Source organism: Sycon ciliatum, chromosome 12, assembly GCF_964019385.1.
Source record: "Sycon ciliatum chromosome 12, ocSycCili1.1, whole genome shotgun sequence".
In the NCBI taxonomy this organism is placed as follows: domain Eukaryota; kingdom Metazoa; phylum Porifera; class Calcarea; order Leucosolenida; family Sycettidae; genus Sycon; species Sycon ciliatum.
Genome location: NC_088654.1, coordinates 17,223,196 through 17,242,695, shown reverse-complemented (window position 1 = coordinate 17,242,695; position 19,500 = coordinate 17,223,196). Strand labels below are relative to the sequence as shown.

The 19,500-nt window shown below is 47.1% G+C and overlaps 1 protein-coding gene across 1 annotated transcript in view; it reads right to left on the bottom strand.

Annotated features, from left to right (window-relative positions):
- Positions 1 to 16,821, bottom strand: part of LOC135828038 (nitric oxide synthase 3-like) — an 18,198-nt gene extending 1,377 nt beyond the window's left edge. The window contains exons 1-19 of the mRNA XM_065340472.1: positions 16,307 to 16,821; positions 13,092 to 13,255; positions 12,023 to 12,185; positions 9,227 to 9,318; positions 8,185 to 8,326; positions 7,573 to 7,712; positions 6,789 to 6,899; positions 6,448 to 6,508; positions 5,827 to 5,928; positions 5,464 to 5,532; positions 5,023 to 5,106; positions 4,507 to 4,548; positions 4,020 to 4,090; positions 3,563 to 3,707; positions 2,852 to 2,956; positions 2,672 to 2,742; positions 2,260 to 2,340; positions 1,388 to 1,481; positions 1 to 116 (exon numbers count right to left, since the gene is read on the bottom strand). Of these exons, the coding sequence (XP_065196544.1) occupies positions 1 to 116; positions 1,388 to 1,481; positions 2,260 to 2,340; positions 2,672 to 2,742; positions 2,852 to 2,956; positions 3,563 to 3,707; positions 4,020 to 4,090; positions 4,507 to 4,548; positions 5,023 to 5,106; positions 5,464 to 5,532; positions 5,827 to 5,928; positions 6,448 to 6,508; positions 6,789 to 6,899; positions 7,573 to 7,712; positions 8,185 to 8,326; positions 9,227 to 9,318; positions 12,023 to 12,185; positions 13,092 to 13,255; positions 16,307 to 16,600 (2,147 nt within the window). The 5' untranslated portion in view covers positions 16,601 to 16,821. The remainder of the gene's footprint in view (positions 117 to 1,387; positions 1,482 to 2,259; positions 2,341 to 2,671; positions 2,743 to 2,851; positions 2,957 to 3,562; positions 3,708 to 4,019; positions 4,091 to 4,506; positions 4,549 to 5,022; positions 5,107 to 5,463; positions 5,533 to 5,826; positions 5,929 to 6,447; positions 6,509 to 6,788; positions 6,900 to 7,572; positions 7,713 to 8,184; positions 8,327 to 9,226; positions 9,319 to 12,022; positions 12,186 to 13,091; positions 13,256 to 16,306) is intronic.
- Between the last annotated feature and the right edge of the window lie 2,679 nt (positions 16,822 to 19,500).

Genomic DNA, 19,500 nt, shown 5'->3' with positions numbered 1-19,500 from the left:
TCCTTCTCCTCCTTGAGTCTGAACATCTTCGCTTCCCAGGCCGGCGGGAGTGCACTTAGTGCTTTATCGGCAATGGTCTTGTCTCCTTCAGCAATGTGATAGGCTTCACACGCAGCCTGCATAGCAAACAGGGAAAAACAGAGAGAGAGAGAGAGAGAGAGAGAGAGAGAGAGAGAGAGAGAGAGAGAGAGAGAGAGAGAGAGAGAGAGAGAGAGAGAGAGAGAGAGAGAGAGAGAGAGAGAGAGAGAGAGAGAGAGAGAGAGAGAGAGAGAGAGAGAGAGAGAGAGAGAGAGAGAGAGAGAGAGAGAGAGAGAGAGAGAGAGAGAGACAGTGAGAGAGAGAGAGAGACAGTGAGAGAGAGAGAGAGAGAGAGAGAGAGAGAGAGAGAAAGAGAGAGAGAGAGTGAGAGAGAGAGAGAGAACATTACAGATAAGCGAACAATTTCCTTAGAGACAAGAATGCAAGAATGTTCATTTGATTTTGCCTGTATTTCACCTGATGATAAGGTATGAAAGTATACTAGTGAACACTTTCAAAATGTTCAAGATCCTGCAGTGTGTCCTACTTCTAAATAAAGGAGAGCATAACAACTAGACTATCTCAGCAATCATTCCATTCCCCTTTCTTGCATTTTAAAATGTTCTTCTTTGTGCTCACAGGCAAAAAAACAGGCAGGCATAGTGGGATGGTCTAAGACCATGATTGAGAAACAGAGGGTACCAGGTTCAAGTCCTGCTTGGAAGCGGAAGGATTTTCTCCAGCCGTGCTGCGACCCACAGTTAATTGGGAACTCGTGGCCTGGCACGAGGAAAACATGGATGCAGTGAATGGGATTTTCGGTCTTTGACCACATGCTGGTGAGCTGATCTACTCGCCTCCCACCGCTTTAGGAGCTGCATCTGCGCCTTGATCCTTGAAGGGTGGTGGCGTTCCTACGGATGCGGAAAACTCGGCCTCTATATAGAGCAACCGAGTCTGACGTGAACCGTGAAATTATTATTATTATTTTTCTTTGTGCTCTGCCCGTATAACACAACACGCATCAACAGAGCAGCATAGCCAGTGGCTGGCAATGACCAAGTTGCACACATGTAAGAACAAGCTGTACAACCGTCCTGCTTTTGACCAAAACATTTGTATTACATGGACGACAATTGCCTTTGTAAGTTTGTATACATTTTATATACATGTACGTGTCCTGCTTTGGAACGTGGTAAGTTTGGACAGACTGTAAGTAGGCATAGCTGCCTTTTTGTGATCCAATTTTTGATAAAAGTACAACGCTGACCACGACCGTGCCAACAACAACAACAACAACAACAACAACAACAACAGCACCTCTAGAGTTTGCCCAGTAAGGCAGTGAGTGGGTGGGTGTTTGGCTTACCAAGTAGCACTTCTTCATCCACTCATGGAAGGACTCCTCCTGGCCGCACAGCTCGTCACCTTCACCAACATCATGGACGCTCTCACCACCCAGGCTGCGGGAACGAGACGGGCAGAGGACGAAGAGCACACACGCAGGCGACCATGATGTGATTTCTTGTACCACAACTTGACACGATACTCACACATGTGTTCATACCAACGCATTATGTCCACACTGCAAAAACACATTCTGAAAATATTATCGTTGTTATGATGGCCCGAGGCTGGTCGCCTATCCAGAAGTTCGCCGCAATGGATGATGTGTATTGGTGTAAGTGAGAAAGCGAGACGGGCGAGAAATGATTTCTCGCGATGTCTCTCCTGAGTGACATCTGACTGCGGCCTAATAATACCCCTCACTTTGTGTACTCCTGTCTCTGCTGTCTGTGTTTGGTATGCCGGTAGATGTGGAGCGAGAAGAATATCCATTGGCATGTTAGAACACCATCAGCTGACACACAGATTGCAGTTTTTAAAGAGCGAAGGTCTATGCAGTCTGCTGCAAGTCGACAAATTTTCCGCCCATTCAAATTTCGGCCTCCCAGGGCTAAAACCCATTTCGGCCGCATCAAGGTTTCGGCCTGTACTGCCTGTATATACTGTCCCACTGAAAAACCTTTGGGAAACAAATTTTCGGCCGCAACAAATTTTCGGCCAAACATGACCAGGCCGAAAATAGCCGAAAATAAAATTTAATATGAGCCGAATATTTGTTGATTTACAGTATTTGAAGTAGATTTGACGGGCCTGTACATGGGAAATATGAGGTGTGCAGGGAGGGGGGGGGGGGGGCAGAACATTAGCTACTATGCAAACCACAGCAACACTTACTCCTTGAGCACGTCGTGCATGTCTTTTCCAAACTTGCAAAACTGCGGGTACGCGCGAGATCCCAGTCCAAACACACAGAACCTGGAGGAAATGAGGTAAAGACAAAGTGCAAAGAGAAACAGAAATCTCCTTCTGCCTTACTTTGAAAGCTTACTTTTAAAGGAGCAATAGGTGGTGAGATGTGGTAAGCTCGGACAACCTGAAGTCTCATCCTAAAATGTCTAGTGTTCTAGAGGCACCGATGTCATAAAAAATGTGGAATGAACTTGCCACTCCGTCGCCACAGTGCCCCAGCGAATGTGATGTGGAATGTTGCGCAACCACTGCCAAAACATCAAATGCCTTCATTACGGCCAATGCTGTATTTGGAAGGGCAAGTGCTCGAGGGCGGTGCAAGTGAAAAGCCACTTACTTGATATTCGTCAGCCACTGGGAGTTGTCTTCTTCGGCATTTGCCATTTCCGTCAGCGTCCTGAAGAATTCCTGAAGGTGGATAGGTTCGGGAGAAGATAACAGAGGTTTGATGAGATGATAGGCAAAACTGTGCAACAGGCTTTCATCAGCTCAAGCACCACATCCGACACCGACTTACCACACCGTTCTCCGGGGGCTCTCCATTGCCGAAGGTGCTGGTCACTATGACAACCATCTGCTCGTGTTCCAACTCCAGCGGGTTGTACTCGTCCATGCACGTTACCTTGGCAACCACAACGAATAGATCAATACACGTTTAAAGTGTTTACCAACTGTATTAAATCATTGAAGAAAGAGAAAAGCTCCAGGCAATTATTGGCTCTCCATCTGAGTCCACCCTCGCTACAGTCTCTCAATCCTAAACTGTTCTGCTTCACCAGTAAGGACCACTGGACTAACTGTATATCTGAGTGTGTAGCTGAGCTAGCCAGATACAATGTAGGAATAGAGGTTCATTCTCCCACTATCCGGAAATCGGGCAAAGGGCAAGACCGCCGGAAGGAGTTTTCAATTGGTCCTGTCGTACAGTGGTTCTTTCATACAGTTTGTGTATAATATGGCGGGGGCATACATGTATGCCCTGCTCAGCAGCAAACATGCGTTGGTAGTGACAAAGTCGGTCCGGTGTTGACCTGACCAACCGGACCGGTTCCGGCGGGCCTGTGGGGCAATGATCGGCCCTGCCGCCGACCTGGGGTCGTACCACATCTCAGGACCATGGCTCCGGGCCTGCACATAGTAAATCACCACAGGCTGTGTACTGTAATGTGATGCTACTCTAATCATGGATCAGAATTCACTGGTCTACCCTGTACTGTCAGAACTATACCTGATAGTTAAAGCTGTTGCTGAACAACTCGCCGACTTTCTTGGCGTAGGTGGCCGAGCGGCCCGTCTCCGTGGCATAGAGAATGACAGCCTTGACGCGCCGACTCATGCTGGTCTTGAACATGCGATTGAACGTCTTCACCACCCTGATGGTCGGACGCACAAGTGAAATCATACAAACAAAAACACATGATGTATAACGTTACGCACACACATGCAAACCGACATATGCGCGCAAGCATGCGTGCACCCACGCACACACATACACACATGCAACCACAGACACGCACGCACGCATGCACTCACGAACGCACGCACGAACACATGCACACACACACGCACGCACGAACACAAGAGCATAGCAGTAGACGATTGAGAGGGAAGGCCATGCGGTATTGTCCGCAATTTGTGAGAGCCTTTCCTGCCACAAGCGCCATCTATATTGTATATGGCCTCACCATGCAAAGCGCTTGAATCGGTCTTTGCGATCGCCAAGCTTGCGATTGGCTTCAATCTTCCATGGATCTTCCTGGAGATTGAAGGCAATCAAGCATCAGAAGGGATAGAAATGGAATTGAAGAAAAGGCATTTTTGGGCAATTGAAAGAACTTTTGTTCCCTTTCCTGCGTACATTAATCATTTGAAAAGATATGATAGCCTTTGGAGTATGCTTGTGAACTTACACGATCACGGGGGGAGGAGGGGGGATATGTAATAGTATATCAGAGGCACGCTCTATTTGCCCTATGTTCAGTTAGATCATGTGTTTGTATGTGCGTGTGTGTGTGTGTGTGTGTGTATAAGGGGGGGGGGGGAGTATTGGTGGCCGCTATAAATGTAAAGAAATATACGTGCCAAAAGTGCCGCTCATTCAGTCATTCAGTTTTTATTCAATGGGCGTCTTCTGTGAATTATGTTTTGCCGGTAATGGCGAACTGTTCTTACCTGATACTCGTACGATGGCCTCAATTGATACATCAACATTTCCTAGATACACAAACACGCACACAAACACACACACACACACACACACACACACGTAATGATGTACAAGGACACACATACACACATACACACATACACATACTGTCGTGGACATGGAAATCCGGTCGCACGTCTAGCGGCCCCAGGGCGCTGGCCATGCAGCCGTGAATAAGCGGTACACACACGCATTTCTGCGCTGCAGCGTGCTGGTCGCATCGGATCAACATGTGCACTGCACACAGCGTTCTGTACGCCCTGAGGGCGCCCGCCCCGGTCAATCGACTGGATTTCCATCTCCGCTACAGTACATAGATGGATACCATCTAATATTAGTGTACATCCACAACATAGTTGCTAACCTCAAAAACTCTCCATGGCTCACAAACCAGTATCCATTAATACTATGGTGTCTCTGATTGAAAAGGGTCTATCATGAAAATTTTTGAAAATAGTTCCCTTCTGTTTGTCTGTACCTACCTGATGATATACTGGTGTAGTACTGGCAGACATTGGTGGGTTGACCCACACCCAGTCAGTCGGACAACCTCCACGAGTAGCATACTGAAAGCAGAGAGAGGCAATGCGAAGAACACACGAATCATGTTCAATCACACGTTTACATTCACGAGCAGTAATTCAGTTCCCTGATCAATCTGTTAGTGAAAACTTGTGAAACGGTAGGATCTTGGACCATTCATTTTTACAAAATACAAAGACTTATTGATCTACATAGCAGACTCAGCGGAGGACGTTCAGGTTGGTAACCTAATGATCTTATAACTGTGGGGAAACTGTGGGAAGACGTAAGAACAGTAGAATGGGAGGAGTGAATACCTCAAGGGTACAGCTTCTCTAGACAATGTGTTCTCCAGGTGTTCATGGTTTAGATTGCTATTTTTGCTCTCTCCCCTCTCTCACCTCCTTTTCCAGATGTTTCATGAAGCTCTCGGCGGCACTATGATGATCGGAGATGGTCACGTTGGCTTTCTGCTCAGCAAGGAATACAGCAGGGGCACACAGAACAAGGCATACATGGTCAACAATGTGATGGGTGTAGCGGGGAAAATGTCAGTGTATTCCGCAGTAGATCCTCCAAACACACACACACACACACACACACACACACTGAGGTCTATACACACATGCGCTCTCACACACACGCACACGCCCGCCCGCCCGCCTCTCCGTGAAGTGATTCATGAGCATTGCTGGCTGACACTAAGTCACAGAAAACAGACTGTGGATATCCCACACACCAAAAACACATCAGCAAAAACTCACCTGATAGCTGTAGAGGATAGCCAGGTTGACTTCCACCAGCGCCTTATCCTTCCACAACGACGATGCAGTGCGCGTGTCCAGCTCCATACGCCGAGCCACTTCCTGCAGACCCGGCATGGCCAAATAACATTCAAATGCAGTGACAGAGTTAATGGAGTTGAACCAAGATATAGCTGTACAGTAAAATCTGGTTTAAGCGACCACCCCACGCTGCAAGCAAAAGCGGTCGTTAAAGCCAGGTGGTCTTTAGAACCAGGTCCCACAGCGTCTGTGTAGAACTGTCGGTGCATGGACAAACGGTCATTAAGAGCAGGTGGTCGCTAAACCCAGAGGTCGCTTACACCAGGTTTTACTGTACGAGCAGTTGCGGTACGAGATCGTAAAAAGGTGCAGTACAAGCTGTGTTTGCTGGACCCTGAGCCAAGTGGAAATCTGAATTGACAGGAAAGGGTTTGTCATTCACCGAAGTGATGAGGATCGAAAGTGCAGCCCTGGATCAAGCAGACACCTGTCATATCTGGACAGTTTTCACTGCAACAAGGACGTCCGGCTAGGGCAGGTGTAAAACGTACCGGACATTATCCTGAACGATCGGCACAGCAAGCATTGCCTATGACTCACGGGTAATACGTTGTAGCGATTGTCATCACACAAATCTCTTCCAACCTCAGTGCCCATGTACCTGCATGGAAATTGACACGCACATCCGCAGGTAAACATGCCAATACATAGACACGCACATGCACGCACACACACGCACATGCACGCACACACACGAACACACAAGTACACACACACACACACTCACACACACACGAGTACGATTAACACAAATATTTTCTCAGATTACACCCAAAGATGCATCATGTGCAAGGAATTTTGTAGCCCTCAATCTCGTCTGACCCCATCTATTTTTAAACACAAAGTCAGAATGAGCACACTACTGTATTTGATCGGCTTACCAGCCATTGAACGGCGTAGCGGGGAATTCAATACCACCGCAGTCCAGCATCATGTTGGTGACGGCGGGAACCGTGTACCATTTCAGTGCCATGTCCGCAAACCACTCAAACCTGCACAACAGAGAACAGTAGCAACAACAGTAGAGTGCAGGGTCACTTTAACTGCATTCACTGGGATGGCATAGCTTGTGACAAGAAACAATGTGCGTGGGCATCACCCAAGAAGCTGGATATGCATTGTGTGTATGTGTGTGTGTGCGTGCGTGCGTGCGTGTGTGTGTGTGTGTGTGTGTGTGTGTTTGTGTGCATGTGTGTGCGTGCATGCGTGCGTGTGTGTGTGAGCATCACCCAACAGTAGCTGGATAGACAGTGTGTATGACGTCATGGTGATGTCATCCGCCGTACATCTCACCGGATGCAGTAAGTACTTTAGAGATAGCAACAAAGTGAAATCACTGTCATCCTGTCGCCCACTCAATCAAAGCTTGGTAGAGGACACATGCTGGTAATTTATGAAACGCTTTCTCTACGTGAATGGAACTGAATGCATGTCGAAACTGATGTCCTATGAGGCTATGTGTCTTGAGTAGTTGTACACATGTGTGTACGTATCTTGCTGTGTGTGTCCTGTTCACCCATCATACGCCAGTTGTCCTTTTCCATGATACGAACCATCTCATCACGAGAGCCATCCTGATGGTGGTTGTTAAGTGCACATGAGCGGTGCGTACAATAGCACTGCTCCTGCACATTACAAAATCCTGTTTCTCCTCATGGCACTTACGTCGGATGCGTGATGTCGACTTCCAGATTGAGATCGGCGATGTCGAACCACTCCGGTGGCTGGCCGCGCGCTTGCAGCACCAGGGGCAGCGTGACGAACGGCTCTTCCTTCTCCGGCTTCCAGCCTAATCCCTTGCACACCTGCATGCATGTGTGAGGAAATTTGAAAAAATTAAAACTGCTCTCACGTGAACCGTGAATTTTCTTAGCAGCCATCTTGGCTTCCGACTAGACAGCAATGCGCAGAAAGTTCGTATGCCTGTCCACTTTAGTTGTGACTAATCATATTTTATCTCCTGAAGCAAAATGAAGATAACAGAACAACATGTGGAGGACTAACAATGACAATGACCTCTCTCCATATTGGCACACTCCACTATACCAGAAACAGTCATTCACAAGTTGCGGCCGTGAAGTCATTCCGACAGGGAAGTCCCCTCAAGCCGTTGAGGCTATTCGAATGAATTAATTGAATATACCCAGGACCCCCCCCCCCCCCCCCGCCCCCCCCCCCCCCCCCAGAAAAAGATGATGAAATAGATCGGCCTCAGCCTAGTAGCTCTCCTGAAAAGGAATGTCTTGGCAAACATGAGGACTCTCCTTGCATTCTGACCTCAGTAAACTCCAGACTGGAGGGATCACCGATGACGCTGCCATCCTCCTGCTTGAATCCGGCGTACTTGAAGAACTGACCGTTCCACACACGGAAATCACTCTGGCCTTCAATGCGCTGCGGGAAAACAGTGATGGCCGACCTGGAGAATTGAGAAACACAGGATACGAAGAAGACTGAGAAGTCACGAAAAAGGAACTTTCATAACCTCTCCATCCAAGTAATTGATGCTCACTACACAAATAAGGTTGTGGAACTCTGCTGCAGTCAGATCAAAAATGCTTGCAATCATCTAGGTCGCTAACGTACTCCTGGCTGAAAGTTGACTAGCCCAGACCGTCACGCAAAATCGTGCATCTATACGTGACATCCACAGAACCGGCTGGGAGAGTATTTGTGTGCTCAAGTCTTTATCCTGAGCACATTTTTCTCTTCTTTTTTTCAGCTCCAGTATAGCTGTGTCTTTCATTGCAACACAGTTGTTAGCTCCTGGCCAAACATGCAGATGGATTCTGATTCCTATGGCAACGGAGCGGGAAACACGAATACAGTAAACTTGGCTAATAACGACTGCGGATATAACGACAATTCGCGAATAACGACAGAATTTTCATGCCCAGAGCAAAGTCCCATACCACTGTAACACATTATAATGAGACTTCGGGTATAACGACACTTCGCGAATAAGGACACCTTTTTGATGCCCCGCCGAGTGTCGTTATAAGCGAAGTTGACTGTAGTGAATACAGCGTAGAATTATCGTACTGTATGGATGTCGATAGTATTTTTATCACATCTACATGACCTTATCTTGCCCATAAAAGAGGCCGTTACCCCGAAAAATGTCTCTAGGAAAATACTCGTACATCTGTTACACAGTCCTCGCAGCTCGATTGTTGTGTTCCTTGTTCGGGGAAAAGTGGATATTCAGTCAAGAGGGCAGAGGTCAGAAGAGCCTGGTTGGAGTTTCGTGCAGCACAGGACAATCACACACAAACAGTTTGCAACCCTCTGCCGGAAAATGCTGATGGCTTCAGCTCACCTGATATTGCCTCCATTGGTGCCGTACTCGATGTGCCGCTTGATAGCATCCAGCATTTCCTTTGCCGTAGTCACGTGACGACAGTCAAACAACTGCAGATGAAGAGTACAAATTAGCAGAACATGGTGACCTCAGATCACCATCAATCTTTACGACAACCTTCTCAAAATGAAAAATGAAATTTCACCCGGTCTTCTCTAAAGATGGAGGAATCAAGAGGAAAGCACAGGTCATAACAAAAACACGGAACGGCTGAAGGACAGTGTGTGCACCTATGACCTGGATCCGTGTGAAATTGTTGGACCTCTGCCACCTCCACTCGTTACGCTGTGCAACGTCCATAATGGAATTCTAGGAGGAATATTGATGCGAACACCGCCGGAAGGATAGCTACCGTATTTCCCCGATTATAAGTCGCACCCCCAATTTCAGGTTTGAGCAATATTGATTAATAATTATTATAATGACTTCAGTAGTACAGTCAACTTGGCTTATAACGACATTCGGCGGGGCATCAGAAAAGTGTCCTTATTCGCGAAGTGTCGTTATACCCGAAGTCTCATTTTATGTGTTACAGTTGGATGGGACTTTGCTCTGGGCACGGAAATGCTGTCGTTATTCGCGAATTGTCGTTATATCCGTCGTCGTTATTAGCGAAGTTAACTGTAAGTCACGCTCAATTGTAAGTCATACTCCCTTTTTTACTCGGATACTGAGCCAGTAATAAAATGTAGAAAAGAGAAGAAACACCGTTCATTATCTTGTTACAGTCGTGGATAGTTGCTGCATAACTCGTTCTCATTAGTCCATCAGCCAGTGGTGCCAAAGTGAGTCCCCTGTTGCACTTACAAATCGAACACCTGGAACTGACATCAATCGACAGCAAAAGCATCACTGAATCCGACCTGCCTACTTTCCCTGGCGAAACTCTTGCACTCCTTTTGCAGTGCGCCTTGGAAGTTCGACAAATTTCTTCTTCTTCATCAGCCATTACGAGGTTTTTCATCCGTTTTATCAGGACATCCAATGCGTCTTCAGTGAAAAACGTGGAGTTTTGTCAACGTTTGGTGTGGTTTTCCGTGGCGATCGACCTAAAATCGCGAAATAAATCGCCGTCGATTTGAGCAGAGGTGAGTTGGCTTGGAGCACGTACAGATTCAAAAACTATGTGTACATGCGCACCGGGAAGAAGATGAAGATGCTCACCATTTTCAAATAACAAATTCAAAAAACTACATGACTATTGTACTGCAATTGTTGTAGTTACTTGTTTGCAACTACAATGGTATCAAGTAGATAATCAAGCGAGGTACAGAGGGATTGATGGCTGATCAAAGCCCAAGGGACCAGCCCGAGGGCTTTGATCAGTCATCAAGCCCGACTGTACCTCGCTTGAATATGCTTCAGACGATCCCCAACAATTTTTTTGATTTTGATTTCAATCGCTTTATCTTTGGATGATCTAGAGTGTGGTAGATAGTACTTCGAAGTAGTACAACTGTAACTGTACTACTACCTGGTTGCAACATGTTCAAAGCAGCCTTGCCTTTATTTCAACTGTTTGCTGTCAGCATCCAGAGTCATGGCGTTTGCTAGTTGGTCGTAATGGAGAAAAGAACTGCATGGCATTCACTCGATGTAGAACATCCATCGCCGCAGATTCCTTACTTTTAGCTCTCCACGTTCCTTATTTTTCCAGGGATCAGGACCTTCCCGGGGTGATTCCATTCAGGGTGGAAGCGTAGATCACTTTTGCCAAACAGTAAAAACTACGCTTCAAACCTGCTTGACATGACTCGGGGTGCATACTTCGGAAACCCGAAGGTGGATGATGTTCAATACTAGCTCATTGTAATCTTCCTGAAGGTATGTATTCGGATGCTCAATTAAATAGAACAGCGAAAGAGATGTGTAATGGAACAACACTCTACAAGTAGGCGAACAACAATTTTATTGTAATTTGAATCCAGGCACACGTGTAATACGGAAACTGCAATGGTTTACACTGCAAATCTTCTCGATTTGCAAGATTTTTCCCGTAATTCACAAAAATCTGAAGGTTCATTCCTGAAACGCGCATAACACTGATTGGAGATTGGGTTTAGGTCACAACAATGGCTGTCGATGAAATGCCAAAAATGGTCACTTTGTCGGCTTCCCCCTGCAGAGCATGCAAGTCGTTTACTCTTTTTATTTGCGGATTCGGTGTACAGGGTACCTAAACTCCCCATTGAGGCCAAAATCAAGTATTCGATTTCTAAGTGCAACAGGGTGCTTGAATTTGACGACTTCTGAGTTCTTGGCTGATGGACTACATGTGTTTCTTCTCTTTTCCCTGTTTTACCCTTGAATTTTAGTGTAAAAAAGGTGCGACTTATATTCCGGGAAAATACTGTTACGATGCGGTCAGTGCCTACTGTGCGAGGTGTGTAGAGTATCAATTGTGCAACCATGCCGCATAGACAGGAAGGAGTTGTGAACAGTGACACTCAAGTAGCATGTGACCGGTGAGAGTAGCAGCTAGAACCTCACGTTGTGAGGACCGCGCAAGGAAGCTCTGCTAATGGCCAGTGCTCAGAATCACCATGGGAACAGAGGCAGAACGCTGCTGTGTATACTAGTACTCACCAACACACGCACACGCACATGCACACGTGCACACACACACACACACACACACACGCGCACATGTACAAGTGGTCACGGGAGAACATCCACAAATTCAACGTATGAGACCTTGAAAGTTGAAGGTACTTTGCCAACACTCATATATCCAGATCATGATGCCTGCCTCACCTGAAGCCTGCTCCACTGGATGCGTCCAATACAACGCGGCGCATTACGCCAGGCCTGCTTGCAACCGAACGCCAGTTCCTTCTCGGTGATATTGTACGTGCCGCGGTCCTCGATCTCTAGCAGGATGGTTGCCAGGCGACGCTCGTGAGCCGGACTGTCCTTGCTGAGGTTACCATGGGAACAGAGTGAGCACAGCGAGAGAAAACACGATTTTAGAATTTATGGATAAGAGCTACTGTAGTTGTCTTTGTGGACAGGTGTTCTTATCTAAGTGGTCTTTTTACCAGTTCGACTGTAAGCTTGAGCATGGTTTGGCCGATATCAACAAACAAGAGGGGTAGGAGGGGTGTCAATGATATGGCCAATGTGCATGCGTATGTGTGTACGCATGCGTGCATGTGTGTGTGTGTGTGTGTGTGTGTGTGTGTGTGTGTGTGTGTGTGTGTGTGTGTGTGTGTGTGTGTGTGTGTGTGTGTGTGTGTGTGTGTGTGTGCACGCACAAACGTGAACATGACCATGTGTGTGCGTGTGCGTGCGTGTGTGCGTGCATGTGTCGCGTACATGTGTCGCGTACATGTGTGTAGGGAGAGCGCACCATAATTCCTATATGTATTCAGCGTTCTTAAACTGTCACAGCTGCATGCCTTCGCAACCATAGCAACCATAGCACTTCAAGCATAATAAACTGTGCATGGAACGGTCCATCGTCACAATTTTGAATTTTAATAGATGGGTATTCATTAGTTTGAGGGAAAGGTGCAAATAGATGGGATACCTCTATGTAAAGGGTTACAATGTCATGTAAAATGAGACATAGCCATTGCCTCACTTGTTGGATAATAACCAAAAAAATGATCCATTTTATGAGCGGCTTGTATCTAAATCAATATTTGGCCACCATTTTTGAAGTGGTTCTATTCATATTTTTTGATGTGAAATTTTTCCTGAAGGTGTCCGGCCCGTAGACCTTTTGATTACACTGAGCTCAAAATCTCAAATATTTTCTCAAATTTGGCACATTTCGCATTTTTCATCCTTACTCTTTACATATTGCTAAGTATCAAGTTACCTTTTCAGTGACGTGTAGTACTGGTTCAAGAAATCCCGAGCATGTTCCTCCACCTCCTCTTTCGGCCGCACCACACCGTGTGGTCTTTTGGGCTGCTGCTCGCCGCCACTCGGCGTCATCATCGAGCCAACGCATCGCTGTGACGTACAGGCTATCGGGCACACCTGTGCAGGTACACATTTTGCGTTCGTGTGTGTGTGTGTGAGAGTTATAGCTACCGTAAAGCCTGTCAAGGCGACCGCTCGGATAAGGTGACCACCTGTCCTGGAACTGGCAGAACACCACTGCGGCCAGGACCAAGGGATGCTATTTCCAGTCAAATGGCACTGGATAAGGAGACCACCTGGTTACAGAGACCACACTTTGAAAGTCCCCGGAGCAGTCGTCTTAAACAGGTTTCACTGTATTTGAATAACCGTACTTACACCTATCTACACAGTACACTCAACTAATGTTACTTTCAAATGCATTCTTCCCAACACTGGGCAAAATTAAGTAGAGCTGAACTCGGATGCTGAGCCAATGCAATTATGGATAAGAAGGAGAAGGACAAAAGCGGCACGAGTTATGACTAACAGGCATAATAATTTACTGTCCACCAACGTAACCAGATCATTATACATGTATATTATACAGTCAGCAAGTGCGAGGTATGAGTTATGAGCGAGTTACGTTGGTGGACAGTTAGTAGTCATAACTCGCACCATTTTTGTCCTTCTCCTTTTCTATCCAAGACTAAGTAAGCCCCCTTCCTACGGATCTGGAGGCTCAAATCTCACTCCGATTGGTGATGTTCGGGTTTGACATTCCACGTACATGGCCGCGCAAACAAGCAGATTTCACAACACGCATTTAGCATCCACTTGAGATAGTGGAATGCACATGGAACAGTGCATAATTATCCTGAGTGGTCTGCTTCACCATGGGGTGACGTGGCTGTACGCAATGGCACTTGACTGCACACTAGCTAACTGGTGGCACAGATCCCAAAAGGTTCCTCAATTCAATTGTCTGTCTTGACATGCTACAAGGTGCAGAAATAAATAAAATTTAATAAAATAATTAAAAAAGAAACCAGGCTAGTATGTCATTTAAAGCCAGGCTGGTATGCTACGTGTGCAGGTCACTGTTGGTATGGTATGGTATGGTATTGATTTATTTGAATTCGGTATCTCAACAGTACAATGTACAACTTGGGAAGATCCGAATGACATAGATACATAAACATAAAAATAAATTTAAAAAAATTGCAAGGCTGAAGAATTGACCGCCACTATTCAGCCTGGTCTACACCACACAGCTATGAAGTGGCACTGTTACCATTAGTACTGTAAAAGCAGAAATTTTCGGTGACTTCGGTGCCGAAATATTTACCGAAAATAAAACGCATCGAAAGTGTGCGTACTGTACTAGTGCACATACGTGGAAAGCGGGTTTACCGGAAATTTTCTTCCACCGAACCGCCGATGTTGGAGAACACCGAAAATATTACGCCACCGAAAATTGCTGCTTTTACAGTACGCCACCGTACACCACAGGAGGATACTGGTAGGGAGTAGCTAACCTAGGCCTGTAGGCCTGTAACCTAGGCCTGTAGTGGGCCTTTGCGGATGATACCGGCAGAAAAATTGGCAGAATTCGGTACTTCTTCTGGTAAGTTTCATGCATGTTTGGTATGTGGATAAAGAAATGGAGCTGAATTCGAGGAATTGCCCACCGTAAGGTTTGTATGATTGTGCCAATTTCACTGCTCGTTTCGAGCAGAATCTGCCACCTTTTCGAGCAGAATCCAGAATCCGCACACCCCTAGCCAGTAGTGGGCAGGTATTGTGCACCATGTCATGTGGTGTGTTTGACAGGTGCACGGTCAGAGCTAGAGACACGTGGCAGTAGGCCATGCTTGTCTGGAACAGTCAGAATGGTGTTTTACAGCTGGCCTCCTGTCAACTAGCTAAACATGCCCCGAGAGGGCCAGAGCGTGTTAGGCGAGATTAGTGAAAAGCACATAAGCACACCATACAACCGCACACACAGATACACGCACACAGACACAGAAGACACACACACACACACACACTCACAGAAGACACACACAGACACACACAGAAGACACACACACACACACACACACACACACACACACACACACACACACAGAAGACACACACACACACACACACACACAGAAGACACACACACACACACACACACACACACACACAGAAGACACACACACACACAGAAGACACACACACACACACACACAGAATACACACACACACACAGAAGACACGCACACTCACACACACATGTATACACACACACACAACTTGTACTCGCTCACATGGGTCACTTTCCCCCGCCCCTCCTCCCACTCCCAGAGAGAAGAAAAAGAAAAGAAAAAGAAATTTGAAGATGACTCAATTAGCTATTGAACCACCCAACAGCTGACAACCCTGAAATCCCTAAACTCTGGGTAGACTTGGAAGTGATCCAACTCATGGGCTCACCAGACTTGGAAGTGATCCAACTCATGGGCTCACCACACCTCAGTAAATGGGTGAGGACAAGGCGCACCCCATCAAGGTATCTGTCCTAAACTTGCAGTTGAATCCCCGGGACACACACACACACACACACACACTCTCTCTCTCTCTCTCTCTCCCTTACACAGGCACATGCTAACACACACACACACACACACACACACACACACACACACACACACACACACAAGCAAGCATTGGGAGATTTGCAGCCAATGGATTGGTGTCACTATAAGTTTTATCTTTACTGACTGCTTGAGGAGTCAGTGCCGCAGCCTAGCCTGTTGGCCTTGGGGCAGTGCTTCATCTATCTTGAAAAGTGCACTTCACCCTCTGAGTCATCCACGACAATAACAACATGACATTGTCCTCTTCCAGCTCATTCCCTTCTCTTATAATTATATGATTGGATAAGGTACAGAGATGAACAATTCAAGACCTACGGAACGCTACCTGGCTACTCTTTACATGAACCTGTGTATGTAGATTAGACCTCTGACTCTGTGTAGCGATTTCGCAGCTGCAATCCATCGTGCTTTTTTTTTTTAATCCATCGAGCAAGGTGAATACCCGTAGTTATTGTTTGATTGGTCGCCTATTGTTTGGTGGGGTACAAACACCACCAGGGGAGCGTCGCTACCAGGTGTGATTAGTGAGATTTTGGCTTACCATGATACCGCTCTGATGCAGGGTGTCCACCGCATCGTGGCCTGTCTGCAGGTTCTTGAGGCGAATGAACTCCTTGCGCTTCGTGAACATGGGTGCCTCCGCTTCCGGAAAGGCACCGGCGTCCATTGAGGCACCTCGAGCCATCAGTCGACGAAGCGCGGCACTGTTCGGGGGTAAAGCACTGCCCGCCTCCACCTGGACCGAAGCCGATCTGCCATGTGTCGCGAGCTTGGCCGTAGCGCGCTGTTTTGATCCAGCCGCTCCATCGTCGTCGAAAACTTCCTCTTCATTCATACCGGTACGCGGCCAGTTGGCGCCGGTAGGTAGTTTTCGAGCTTCCTTACGCGCAGGTTCGGCCTACGCTATGGACGAGCTGCAGAAGTTAGCTACCTTTCTGATGACCGACCCTCGACGTCGATTGCGAGGTGGAACGCGACAATTATTGTTGTGCAAGTGGTTCCGAAGTGCCCCAACTGAGTGGTAAGAACCTCTTTGGGAGGTTGAGGCATACGCACATACCTACACAGACGCATACACACACACATACAATGTCATGTACATGCGAACAAAGCTTGTAAATCCATCATCTCTATCTACATGATTGTACAGGCTGAGTCCAGGTCTGTCAGCCTGACCCAATATGACTGTGTTGACTGGGAACTGTCAATAACATGTTTTCTGTTACCGGCTCCATGCCGATCTGTATTCGGAATATCCGACTGGTAGTGGTAGTGGTAGATCTACGGCCCGGCCGTGCATGGCATGAGTGTTCCAGTACCGGTACATGACATTTGTGCACAGAATTTACGTGTACTGGAGAAAGGTTTCCCTTCCACTCACAAACTGTTCCACGTCCGTTTGTAGCTCTGCGGTGATCACTTGCTTACAGTAACACTCTCTCGGCTAGATTGTCAAGCAGATGAGCTATAACTAATAACTCTCCAACCTTATCAGCCAGAGCCACTGATATGATGACGACCTAGACTAGCTAGAGTCTAGAGGGTGCTACTATAATAAATTAATATATAATCAAGAAAAAACAACGAAGACAAGTGCATGTGGTATCGTAGGACCTGCGCGCACTCGAGAACTCGACCTCCGCAGATGGCATTCTCCTACTACTACTCCTACTACTACTATCGTGGACATGGAAATCCGGTCGCACGTCTAGCGGCCCCAGGGCGCTGGCCATGCAGCCATGGCCAAGCGGTACACACATGCGCTGCAGCCCGCTGGTCGGATCAACAATGTTACATGCTTGTGCACTGCATTTTTTTTCCATGCAGCGTTCTGTACGCGCTGAGGGGCCAGTAAGGGCGCCGGGCCGCCGGCCCCGGTCAATCGACTGGATTTTCATGTCCGCTACAGTATACAGTACATTGTAGTATCCTGGGGAACGCTGAAACTCGCAGTATAGTAGAAGGCCATGGTCCATGGATTGTAGGTAAATAACTGGACAGTCATGATTTCTCCCGTTTTCTTTCACTTGTCGTGATCGTGCTAACCTGCGGGCTCACGGAAGATGAATGGGCAAGATCACCGGCCATTGTCTGCTGAGATGACAGAAAGCTGAGAAACTGCCAACAGGCGGTCGATGATCACACGCTAACCATAATCCACGTGATGGGACCACGCAAACAGGGAGAAAATAAACACTGCACGACCGAGGCAAACAGTAGATCTACTATTACTAATGCTTCGCGCGGTGATGCATTGTAGATCTACTACGGTTGTGGGAACGGACAATTTGCGGCTCGGATGTGCAAGACTACGCTGGACTTTACTCTTTAGTCCCCATGACTCGTAGATTCTGCAGAAGCATCTAGGCCAGGGAAGCATGGCGCAACCGTGGCGAATGACAGTCCTGACGTGAGGCTGCGGCCTGGGGCGCCAGCGGCGAAACGAATACAGAGAAGGATCGTCAGGCGAACGCAGAAAACACTGCCAAGCCTTGCGCAGAAACATTCGTCTATGGTTAGGGACGTTCGTTCTGCATTCCAGCTCTCGGCACTTTGACAGAAATTGTGGTTGCTGGAAGTGGAAGGCAGCCCCCTGCTGGGTTCCGTGTATTTCCTGATCTGAGCTGTGTTGGGATCAGCTGTAAGTGTAACGGACTACATCGGAGAGAGCATAGCTAGCTGAACTAAGCCTGGGACTGTGGACATGAAGCCGAGGCAAAGGCCATCTAACCATCATCATCATCATCATCAATGTACATGCACTACAACTACTTATAGCATACAAGTGTGTGAAGTGAAGCCATTTTGCATTGGTCACACCTCGGTTCCAGATCACAGTTCGCCGGCTGCTACAACAACACTGATTGTCGGAACACTCTGGATCACTTCATGCCATTCTTATGACCCTCACTGTGCTTGTGCTGGTAGTCTAGCATGGTAGATCTACTACTACTAGTATACAGTCGTGTAGGCAATCAAAGCCACCACCAGCATTCTTGACAAAAAATTAATGTCGTTTTACCGGAGTCGACGCCGGCTGCACTTCTGAACCGACTGACTAGACGCAGGCTGCGACTGTGAGTGTGAGTGTGAGCTCTCACAAAGTCACACGTGCCAAAGAGTACCGGTACCGCTGTGTGGAGAACCCCTTCGGCCCTGGCTACGTTCAATTATTTTGTGCCAGGCGCCACATTACATTCTGCGTTGACCTTTCACCCCGTCAGCAGGGATGTAACACCAGGTTTCTGGACGGTGACCAAAGCCAAGGCCGGCCCGGCACTCAAAATATCTACACTGTAGCGCCTGCGACCCTGCGCCAAAGTCGACATGGAAAGAAGAAAGAAAACCAAAGATACAAGGGCCTAGGATGAAACTCGACGATGAAATCAAAATGAAAATTTGAAGAAAAAAAGTCTAAGCCGAAGAAACTCAAGGCAAATGTAACAATGTTGTGTAAAAGATTCAACTCAATCCCTAGACGAATGCTTTGAAAAGATGTGAAGTGTGCATAAGTCAATAGGTGTGTGAAAGATATTTTCGTACCAAAGCGTGAACCTTAGAAGTTAGTTGGGTTACACCGTCACGTGTAGTTTCTGCTCCAAAATTCAGCGTGCAGTTAACTTCAAATATAATTATTTATAGCAAGTACCCAGTACTCAGATGGTGAGAGCCAAGTAAAACATCCCCTTTCTTCCTGTTGTATCTTTACTGTCCGGCGTGTATTTACCGCCATAT